Source organism: Lathamus discolor, chromosome 3 (genome assembly GCF_037157495.1).
Source record: "Lathamus discolor isolate bLatDis1 chromosome 3, bLatDis1.hap1, whole genome shotgun sequence".
NCBI lineage: Eukaryota > Metazoa > Chordata > Aves > Psittaciformes > Psittacidae > Lathamus > Lathamus discolor.
Genome location: NC_088886.1, coordinates 49,172,854 through 49,184,265, shown reverse-complemented (window position 1 = coordinate 49,184,265; position 11,412 = coordinate 49,172,854). Strand labels below are relative to the sequence as shown.

The 11,412-nt window shown below is 42.7% G+C and overlaps 1 protein-coding gene across 4 annotated transcripts; it reads left to right on the top strand.

The window, feature by feature from the left end:
- Nucleotides 1-12: 12 nt before the first annotated feature.
- On the top strand, nucleotides 13-10,793 carry LOC136012162 (coagulation factor IX-like). 4 transcript variants are annotated; one of them, XM_065675066.1, is made up of 9 exons: nucleotides 13-983; nucleotides 2,621-2,741; nucleotides 4,476-4,636; nucleotides 5,033-5,057; nucleotides 5,160-5,273; nucleotides 6,474-6,608; nucleotides 6,795-7,399; nucleotides 9,162-9,279; nucleotides 10,096-10,793. In XM_065675066.1, the coding sequence occupies exons 2-9, from the start codon at nucleotides 2,651-2,653 to the stop codon at nucleotides 10,671-10,673; spliced, it is 1,827 nt and encodes a 608-aa protein (XP_065531138.1). In that variant the 5' UTR covers nucleotides 13-983; nucleotides 2,621-2,650; the 3' UTR covers nucleotides 10,674-10,793. The 4 variants fall into 4 exon arrangements, with proteins under 4 accessions (XP_065531138.1, XP_065531137.1, XP_065531140.1 ...); XM_065675065.1 differs by having other exon boundaries at nucleotides 13-1,903; XM_065675068.1 differs by lacking the exon at nucleotides 13-983 and adding an exon at nucleotides 1,919-2,074.
- Nucleotides 10,794-11,412: the final 619 nt, after the last annotated feature.

Here is an 11,412-nt window from a genome sequence, read left to right as displayed (position 1 = left end):
TAGTTTATATTGGTTAGTTTCCAGGTTATAGGGTTTATTTGTAGCATTGTCCTACACTAGGCCTTACAGACAAGAAATAATACCCTGTTATACTGAGATGCTTTACAGCGTTGCAGAAAATAAGATGGTCCATGATCAGGCAACTCCATCTTTGTGTATAAAATGACTGAATTGGTTGGGGTGAGGGATGGGAAGGGTCAGAAAAAAGTGTTTTAACAATCATTGTAGTGATACAGTTCTGTCATTCCAGCTTTACTGCAACATGGTCACAATACCTGATTTGGTTTGCTGTATAGTTGTATAGTTTTTCTTTGAACATGATGGAATTCTAATAACACCATCATTGCCTCCACTCATTCATGTCTTGCTCCATTGCTCACAGATTAAGCTGATTCAGCAGGTCACTAGAATGTCGCCATTTTTTCTGTTCTATTGTTTGCATACTCAGGGCCTGATTTTACCCCCCATAAGACTTCCTTAGAAGTCAAGGGGAATTCTGTGTTCTTACAAAAAAAGAGGTTTAACTTCAAGCTTTTGCATGCTCTATTTAACTTAAGGCCTGTAAATCTTTTCTAAGTAGCAAGCTAAGCAAATGCTTGTGTTCATTCCTATTCTAGCGAATGCAGTCAGCTGCAGGCTATTTTAACATTGCTAATACTTACTGATATGTGTGTCTGTGTTTGCGCCTGGGCCTGTATGTCTGTGTGTATATCAGTAACTAAAATAAACACACAGCACCAGTAAGTTTGTAGTGGTAGTCAAAATGAAGTTTAAATCACAATTTATACTTTCTTTTAATCTTAGCACTTAAGCTTGCTAAATATAATATAGTACATATAATCTTGTAGAAACAAAAAGGTGAAGCTAACTGCTGTAGTGATGTATATTTCCAGCATCTCAATCAGGATTTGGACTCATCTTTGTATCAGTGAAGAACTTCAGTCTGCTACAGTGATGAGGGTGCTAAATGAAACAAACTTCAGGTACAGTAACATTGTGTTAGGCTTTGTAAGAAATTTAATATGATGCCAGCAAAGAGGTTTGATTCCTCTTGAATTTGTGGACTTAGTCTTGTTGACTTACAAGCTGCTTACATGTTTAATAAACAAGTGCTGAAGTTGATTCATGTGTTAAAGTAGCAGTCAGGCTAAAGGCTTCATGTTGGAGGTAAGCTGAGACCGAAGAGCACAGTCAGCAGTCTCTTGTCTCTCTTTTTTTTTTCCCCTGCCCTTTTTTATTTGGGACTGGATTGAAGGATAAATGGACCTTAAAGAATAATTCTTTGAACAGCAGCCTTCCAGCCAGAGCCTGCACCAGGAACATGTGCTTCTGAGAAGGCTGGCATTGCTAGTCACTGAATTGCAAGGAAAAATGTTATTGTGTTCAGAGCCAGTAAAATATGGCTCTAATTAAAGGCAGAAATTGTAATGTCCATGAATAGCTGTGACTATTGCAGGGCAATATTTGCCTTCTTGCAGGTGACTGCTATGAATTCTTCTACACTTACAGCTCTGCATATTTTAACAGATGCTTACAGAGCAGTTTGTATATTTTCCAGATCAGTTGGTATTACCTTAAAGATAATGGAGCATCAGAAATCTCTTAAAAAAATCTAGATTTTCCTAAAGAAATCTGTTGCAAAGATGTGGCTTTCATTGTTAGAGTATGCTTTTAAGGACTTTTAAATTTAATTTTTTTTTAGTGCACATATGTATGTGTGTGGAAACACCCAATTTTCTTCTGATTTTGGATTTCAAATGTGTTTCATAGAACCTAGAAGGTTGTCTCTTCTCTGTCAATATTTGTGACTGGTTAATTATCAACCCTTTGACCTCCTGGCTGTTCCTGGTGTACATCCAAATCTTTGTGCTGTCTTTCCCTAAAAAAAAAATAAAGCAAAAAAGTGAGTATAATTGCATGGTTCTGTGTACAGTGAACGCATTCTGGATCCTGTGGGTTTGGCAAATGATCCGTGTAGCAAAGAGGAATGCTCTGTCAAATCCTCGTAAATTGTTTAGCCTGGGAAGGTAATGCGTGGAAACAGAGACTTCTGTCTTGTAACTTTTACTGCCAGGTATGTGGTGATGGTTTCCTCACTGGGGTGTGCGTACACGGACTGATTTGACAAGGCCATGAAAAGCTGCTGGCTGCAGTGTGCAGCTCAGCCCTCAGCCTGGGATCCTTTGCAGTTTAAACAAGGCTGTCACTGGAACTGGCTTATGCTCAGTTTGGGCCTGATCCACACCTCCCATGTTCACCACAGGGGTTTTATTCCTTCTGTGAGCTTCGGATCAGGCCCTACACCACATCCTGGTCTAGGTCAATCTCTGCACATTGCCTTGCAAACTGTTGGGATTCCTATTGTTGTGTGCAGCATCGGCATGGCTTGAAGAAACAATGGGCATCAGATCAAAAATGAACTGGGTAGAATTTGCTTTCTTTATCCTTTCTCCTGCCCTCTTGCTTCTACTTCTGTATTTTTTTTGCAGGTTAATTTATCCTTGTTTTTGTGATACCAATTATATTTATTTGTTGTATATGTTGTATTAATTTATATTAATTTATATTATATTAATTTATTCCAAAATACACCAATTTCGTTATTCTTTTCCCTCTAAAGGAAGTCAGCAGGAAGTCAAGAGTATTCTGAATGCGCACTAAAATGGAAAGCAGTTCCTCACTTGTGGTGTTTCTCCTCCTGATGTGTTCCATCAACAGCAGCTATACATATGCATATTCAGGTAGGTACTTCTGAATTACCTTTTCAACTTTATTGTCTCATTGTGACAATCTTGCATTTAAACTGAAACTACATCCCTTTTCTGAACACAAAGTCCTGTGCGTTGCAGAAGCCGCTTCCAAAAATGCACGCAAACAAAGGAATATTTGTATATATATATCCAAGAGAAATCGGCCTTTCTTAACTTCCTACTTAGACCACTGAGAACTTCGCTGTTGCAAAGTATTATCCTTGTGACACTGAACCACTCATCTGAACTATTTTTGTATGGCAAAGCTTTCCAGTTTGGGAAGCTAAAATTAGGCATTTTTAATGTGTGTTCCTGGACCTCATGTTGATTTTACTACAACTACACAAGGTTAGGAAATGGCTTCAGAGAGCTTTAGAACAAATGTGAGAGTGTGCAAGATCTCAGGAATCATTATGGCTGTCCTTGCAGAGGAGGAAGAACAGAAGTGGTATCTGCAAACCAGAAGGTTTTACACAGGTGTATCCTTTATGTGGGATACCTGCTTACAATAGGCAAATCATTTAAAGATGACCCCATAACTCAAGGTGAGGTGAAGGGCAATTTCCTCATTACCAGACAGCAGGATATGCTTGAAGTTTTTCTCAGCTGAGAGTTTTTGTGGGCTGTTTCTAATTGCCTAGAAATGAAGCAATTTAATATTCTAGAATTTCAGTCATTGCTGTAGATACCAACCATGCAGCTGCAAGGAAATGTCTGTCTTGATGGTCCATCTCCAAAACTAGGGTTCTTTGTCAGGTTTTGACTTTCCTAGGGCACTAAACAATTACTACGGAAAGAGAGCCCTGTTAAGTGCTGTCTCAGTTTCAGTAGGCTTTGTCACGATTGCAAAGTGAGCTTTCTTAAAATTCTTTAAACTCTTAACAGCAGTTTTTCAATCTATCAGGTGGATGGGTTTGGATATAGGGCCACACTTCTGGAGATTTAACAAAAAAGCAAAACCTCCATCTTCTCTAAGTGGTGATGGCACATGGTATCAGTACATGCACAGGGGCTGAGTGAGCCTTCACTTCCCTTCCGAGCATCCTGACTGAAAAATCCTTGGAGCACTGTGCTTCAGCTAGAGGTGCCATATGGAGCAGCAGGGGTATGTGGGGAGGGCCTTACTGCCGTATTCCCTCTTCTGGCCACTCATCTCTTAATTTATTGGCAGTAATAGCTGCAAAGACATTGCAGGAGGAGGGCTGATAGCTTAGTGAAGTGAAGTTGTGAATAACTAAATGTGATTACAAACATGACAGTTTATATATCTCTTTTAATGAAGGAGCGGTGTCTGTTCCATTGTGGCCTGTAGCTACCTGGAAAGCACAGATATTACTGAGTATCTAACAAAGCTGACACCAAATACAAACCAAACCTCTCCCTTCAGCTTTATTTCTGCATGCACACACAGGCAATTAACAATTGTTGTGGATCAGGACTGTTAGGCAGAAAAATACAACCAGCCTCACTGCAATACTCAAGAGTCTTGTGGAGTAAAACATGATTTATGCACTTAACTGCAGGTCATTTGATCCACTAAAAGAAAGCTTAAACTATTAGTGTCTTTTGTTGGAACACAAGCTTATCTTATTTAGTTTTGGGCTATTTATGTAGATTCCCACTCCCCTTCTTTCTGTTATTTACTCAGCTGAGAGTGCGTGACTGTAACTGTAATGGTGCCAGTTTGCTGTCTTCGAGTATCAACTGTTCTGTTTTGTTTTGTAGTGTTCATGAGGAAGGACAAAGCACACGAGGTGCTCAAAATCCATAAACGTGCGAATTATTTTCTAGAAGAGATTTGTCCAGGGAACTTGGAGAGAGAGTGCAACGAGGAGAAGTGTTCCTTTGAGGAGGCCAGGGAGATCTTCCACTCGCAGGAGAAGACGGTGAGGAACTTTATTTTAGTCAAAACAGAGGAAAGCTAACAATGGCTGGTGCTGATGGCCTTGCAGCACCATGTTTTGAGGGCGAGGTGGGAGCTGAAACTCGTAGGCTGGTACCACAGACCTTTCACTGGCTGGAGCGTTCATGGATCTAAGCTTTCAACTTAATTCTCATTCCAATTCAACCCGGTTTATGCACTCTGTGGCTGGTCCCTGACACAAACGAAAGCGAGCTGCATGGTGATGATCAGATCTGCTCTGAGAATGTATTTTATGGTTCTAATCAAAATGCTAATTTACATGCACCCTAAAGCCCCACATTATCATTTCCTAAATTATATCATCAGTAACCAGTATGACCACTTACTGACTGCTTTCTTCATTTGTGGTTTGTTGCAGATGGAGTTTTGGTTCAGTTACAGAGGTAGGTTAAAAAAGAAATTTAAACAAATTCTGGGTACAAAGAATTATGTGGCAGTTTAAAACCAGGCTTCTCTTAATTGCACTGTGCCTTGTTTCTTCTTAGGTTTAAATCCATGTAATACAAATCCCTGTAACAATGGTGGAGTCTGCAAAATAAGACACTACAGTTACTACTGCATCTGCCCCCCAAGATTTGGAGGAGACAACTGCGAAAAAGGTGAGTACAGGGCACGCTGACATTCACTGTGGAGAATTAAGGCTGGCATTTGCTCATTGGATACTTGAGTTGAACCTTTGCATAGGCTTCTCACGAAGGTGGTGAGTGGTGTCACCAGGGTTGTCAGTGGTGACTTTTATCTGCCTGATCCAAAGCTGATCGGTTATTAAAGATTCTTACATTAGAACGGTGTTTTCTTACTTGACAAATTGGGGAACCACCACCCTAAGACAGCGGCTGTAGCTACTTCTGCCTCTGCTGTGCACAAAAAGAGGGTAGCACCACCTCCTGTCATACAGCTGTGGCAGTCCTGGGCTCTTCACTCATTGGTGCAAGCCCTGAGGAAGGCAGGTGGCCATCTCCCATCTGCTCCCAAGAAAGGACAGGGAATTAGCTCTTGTCATCACCTCAGAGTGGTAACACGTCTAGTGACTCCTGCCACAGCCACCTCCACTGGAGGTGGCTCCTGGTGAGGCTGTCTTCTCTGTATAATTTCCTTGAGTAAATGCATCAAGCCAAAGCTCAGTGTAAGGCAGACAAATTTGAAATTGTATTTATGTTGTAATATGCCAATAATGAAAAATTAATTGGAAAAGCTGCCTCCCTCTCATCAGAGTTTTGGTCTTTCGAACTAGTGTATCGGATTTGCAAATGACTGAGGCACGAAATAGAGCAAAACCCAGACTCACATGGAAACTATGAATCATAAGTAATTTTTTCCCCCCAAGCACTTTTCTCAAACTTTCCTTTTTACTGTGAAACAACGAAACATGTTTGTTTAATGCAACAATGTAGAAAGATCTCAGTCAGTTCCTCACAGACTTGGCCCCTACCAAAATGCCCAGTACTTTACATTTGTCATGATAGACAAGATAAGATGTGCAGATGGATGAAAAATGGATGCATTTAGAAGCACTTGCTCTTCCAGGTATCTTCTTACCCCTGCTCTACAGGCAGAAAGGCCTCAGGTCAAAACTGGCAAAGGAGAAATGGTAGAAACAGGCAAGCAACAGACATAAGGCTATGTGTTTGGTTTGCTACAAATCAGCGAGGTTTTCTGGAGCTGTGAGGTAGTTGCCCCCATTCCCCTGTGAGGTTTCAGAAGGTTTTATTTCTTGCTTTCTTTCCTGTAACAGTGGTGCTAGAAGCTACTCGGGTCCCTGCGTAGCAATAACCTGTGCCTGTGTGTTTCCATGGCAGAGAAGTTTGAGTGCTGGTACAAGAACGGCGGGTGCTGGCAGTACTGCAGGGACAGCAGCAGTGCCTTTCATGTGGTGTGTTCCTGTGCAAAGGATTACACCCTGCACGAGGATGGGAAGAGATGCGTGCAAGCAGGTAGCATGGTTTGCTCCAAGTTAGAATCCTGGAACCATAGAATGGTTTGGGTCAGAGTTATTCCTGGGCTCTTACAGGAGTATTGAATCCTGTTCTTGGACAGAAGTCCTGCTTTTGTGTTGGGAGTTTGACAGGACACCACACAACCTAAACTCACATCTTTATTTCTGTCTGTATTCCCTCCAGCACCATTTCCATGCGGCCTGATTAAAGCCAGGCTTGCTCTGGAGGAAGAGTGGCTGAGGCTGGAAAGGCTACCAAGGGGACTACATGAGCACAGGGATGATGAAGCCGAGAGGAATGAGAGCACAGGGGGCACAGTTACGCAAATGGAGTTGAAACAAAGTGCTGCTGGGGAAAATGAGACCTTAAAGAATGGCTTTGGGCAGAGCATGCACACGGAGGGTGACACAGGACAAGCGGAGGTGGCAGGGAACAAAACCCTGGTGGACTCTGTGACACAGAAGCCACTGGGGGCTGGTTTCTCTGCACACAGTGAGGCAGTGGCAGGCACCACCAGGCCTGGCGAGCCCGGAGGAAGCCTGGCTCTGTGGCATGAGGCCACCCAGGGCCCTGTGTGGCAGGAGGAGACCACAGAGCCTGCTGCCAGGCAGGAAGTGGTGGAAAATGCCATCCCAACAGCGCAGACCGGGCTTCATCGGAGCAGTGACTGGGGACATGTTTCAGACACACCTCAGTTTGTCCAGATAAACTTCAGCTCTAATTTACAGCACAACGGCTCCAGGATAACAGGAGGAACTCTGTGTCATCGTGGACACTGCCCCTGGCAGGTAATATGTCCTGTCTGGCCATAAATACCAGACAGATTGTATACTTTGAATACTTTCTTACTTTGTCATCACTGTTTGCAGCAGGAGCAGAGTTCATCGGGATATTGTACAGTGGTTTTTCAGGGCGAGAGCCATCTAGCCACATGTATTTCTCAAACTTCTGCAGGTCTTTTTGATGATAACACACCTTAGTTGTCTTTTTTCATCATTTCTCCTGCTATCCCATCCTAGATACAGCTGCTTTTGTGATCTCAGCTTTCCCTTTAATTCTGTCAGCTGAGTCTTCTCCTGCTCTGTTATTCAGGTTCTTTGTTTCTCAGTGTTCTCAGTAAAAAGCTGTCATTCCACTCCCTTTGCAATGGCAGCTGCTAGTTTTCACAATCATTTTCCTATGACCAGGTAAGATTCTCCATTAGACTGCTCAGCTTCTCAAACTTGATAACAGTAAGGGAGGTAAAACTGAGAGTGCTCAGATATGAAGATGGGAATCCCGCCTTCATATAATAAAAGTGTTTCTTTTATTTCCACTGGTTTTTTGTTCAGGGGTAGTTTGGGGTTTTTTTGGTTGGTTGGTTGGGGGTCTTTTGGTAATTTTTGGTTTGTGTGTGTGTGTGTGTTTGGGCTTTTGGGGGTTTTGGTTCTTTTTTGTTTGGTTTGGTTTGGTTTGGTTTTGTTGGTGTTTGTGTGTGTGTGTGTTTTGCTTTTGGGGTTTTTTTTTTTTTTTATCTTGGTTTGGAGCTTTTTGTGTCTCTTTTGTTACTGATTTTTCACTTATTTATACTGTCTCTATTTCATCAGTGCACTGCTATTTAGGGGCTTGTTAACAGAATGATCTAAGCCAGCTGTGGTTACTGCCAGTGTTTTGGTGCTGTCACACAAAACGACTTTCCTGTTGCACCCATCAGGAGATATTTTACAGGGGGAAACAGGAGGCTGAACCTGTGTGGACCATGTGGCCCCTGCGCAATCCTGCAAGCTGATAGGTCACTACTGGGAAATTGTTAAAAGTTTAAGTCAAAATGGCTTGTGAGGTAGAACGTGACATCACTTCAGGAACTCGTGTTGTGCCTTTTCCCACTATTTTCATTGTTAACTTCACAGAAACTGCAGAGTACCAAAATTTAAGCTTTCCCTGCAGTTTAACCCATGAAGTTAACAGGTTCAGGGAGGAGTTTAATTGAAGAGAGGTGGAGGCATTACTAGAGCTTGTAATTCTGAATACACAAGACAAACATCTAAGAGTGAGCAGCATGTTTTTACTTCTCCATTTTCTACTGTGTAGGTAATGCCAGATTTTATTATCAGCAAAAGAAAACCAACAGAGTTTCTCAGTCTGCACTTACTGGCACTTTCATTTGGCAGCTGGGAATGTGAAAAACTGTTTTCTATACCTTGTTCATGTACACAAATGCTGCTCTCTTTTAACCAGAGTACCAGTGAAATACACCTTGTGTTACCCTTCTCCCGCACCCCCAGAGAACATGATAAATCACACTTGTTTCCTTAAAGGAATGCCAGTCAGCATAGCTCTAATCCTGCTGGATTTGGCAAGCCTGGTTCATCATAACATTCTGCTCCATTGTCACAGATGGGCAACCATTTTATTTTATGACTGTTTTAGCAGCATCACTGTATTTGCTGCACTGTAGATATTGCCAGAAGTGTTGTTTTCGAGATACAGAGCTTGCACCCAAGCTGCACGAGACTGATGGTGTGCACGCATACACAACAGAGCCCTGGTGACGTGTTCTTCCTCCTACAGGTTTTAATCCGGAATGGCAAAGACATTGGTTTCTGTGGAGGGAGTTTAATCAGCAGCCGATGGGTGGTCACGGCTGCTCACTGCCTTGATCTCGTCAGGCCACACCACGTCACCATAGGTGAGTACAATTTGTCTATTGTAGAAACACGGGGTAATCTCTTAACATAAGATGCACTTTGCATTGTACGTGAATTGGGTAAGATGTGGTTAAGAAACAGGCATCACATCCCACCCAACCCAGATTTACAGACCACTTCCTTTTATTGGTGACCTCTAAGGGTGAAGGGGCTCCAGTTGCTCCCTTTTTCTCTCATGACAATCCTGGGACCATAAGGCACAGGTTTACCTTCTTCTGTCACCCATTTTGGCAAACTCATCATGCCAGGAAACTGAGCACGGCTCAGGGTGGACATTAGAAGGAAGAGGGATTCCTGTAGTTGATGGCCTGCTCTCCAGTCAGAATTGGTTTTTAGTCAGCCTTAAGATTAGTTTCCTGCTCTGCTGCCTGCTTCTCAGTGCCTTTAACTGCTCCAGCAGAAAGCCCCCCTTTTTTGTAGCATACCACAGCACTGGTTTCAGTGGCAGGGATTGGAACCCCTTGCAGCTTAGACACACTGTTCAAAATACAGAGCTTACTGAAAAACAGTGACAGTTATTTATGGCAAAATATCTATTCCAGAAGCCACCTTCTCTGTGTGTTTCTATTTCTCCAGTCCATAACTTTGTTTTGCCCTCAAAGGGCAAACTGGGAAGCTCTATCTGTCCAATCACATGAGCAGCCTAAAAACTTACTGTCCTAGAGCATGATCTGGTTTGATCCGTCCTGTCTTGGTACAAGAGGTCAAAGCAGTAATTCACTCCCGTTCCTGTCCCCTCATGGCCATACCATAGAGGCTGTTTACAGTCTGCTTAATATTTTAACTTGTGACTACAGGAGACTTTGACAAGTATCAAAGAGAGTTTAAAGAACAGAAGATTAATGTGGAACGGAGCTGGACACATCCACATTATGATTCCAATAACTACAACAGTGACATCGCCTTGTTGTACCTGAGCAGCGCCGTTGTTTTCAATGAGTATGCAATTCCTATCTGCCTTCCGAGCCCCAGCCTTGCCACCCTGCTGTCCCAAGAAGGAAGAATAGGGATGGTAAGTGGCTGGGGTGCCACTCACAACAGAGGTTCGACTCTGCGCTTCCTCATGAAGGTCCGGCTGCCCATTGTAAACATGGAGACCTGCCAGAGGTCAATGGACAGGCTCGTTACTGATAACATGTTCTGTGCAGGGCACCACACTGAAGTGGCAGATGCCTGCAAAGGGGACAGTGGTGGCCCTTTCACAGTGTCTCACCACAACACCTGGTTTCTCTTGGGGATTGTAAGCTGGGGAGAGGGGTGCGCTGAGAAAGGGAAATACGGCGTGTATACCAGAGTGTCCAACTACATCCCCTGGATTAAAGAGGTGGTTGAGAGTGTAGCAGATTCCGAGAACTTTTCCATTAACTTTTCTTAATACTGTCCTTGAAATCAGGAATGATTCTATTATTATGTTTCAGTTTCAAACACTACACATTTCCTGGCCTTAATGGTGTAAAATCAAGATTAAAGAAATGTTAAGTCTGTTTACCATAAATGGCTAAATTGTTCATTTGAGTATTACTAAAATACTTGTTATAATAAAGAACTATCCTACAAAGAGCAAAGGGGATGACTGCTCCTTTTCTTAATGTAAATTCTTGCCAGAAAATTTTCTTGTTTCCGAGAGAAGTGCTTTCCATGCCCCAAGCATGTATGCATCTCAGAGAAACAGGGAAACAGCCCTCCATGTGAATTACCTGCTTAGGAAAGGAAGAGCTTTTCTGCTAGTGCTGTCTGGCCTCCCAGTTCCAAAGCACTGGTGAACCCAGCAGTTAGGGATCTGTGAAGTTTTGTCACTAACTGCAACAGTTACCTCAGGTACAGTACAGTTTACCCAAGTACAAATGTTTTCTGATAAAAAACCAAAGTGTCCATGGAATCCTGTGTTACAAAAGTGCACTGGGATAAACTGCCTAGGACGGAATCCTCCCTCTGCAGATAGAGGAACGGAAAAGGACTGTCAGGAATGAAGTAAGGGTGAAGACACTTTATAGGGAAAAAGCCAAAATACTACTAAAGGACTAAGCAGCTTTTCCATCAACCTTAACAAAATGCAGACGGAGGGTGTGAACCCACCCAACCCTCCAAAAGGCTGATTACAACACACGTCAAAA

Coding starts and splice junctions, on each gene's coding strand:
- LOC136012162 (XM_065675066.1), top strand. CDS start 2,651: ATGCGCACTAAAATGGAAAGCAGTTCCTCACTTGTGGTGTTTCTCCTC. Junction 7,400..9,161: donor GTGGACACTGCCCCTGGCAG/GTAATATGTCCT, acceptor TTCCTCCTACAG/GTTTTAATCCGGAATGGCAA. Junction 9,280..10,095: donor GCCACACCACGTCACCATAG/GTGAGTACAATT, acceptor TTGTGACTACAG/GAGACTTTGACAAGTATCAA.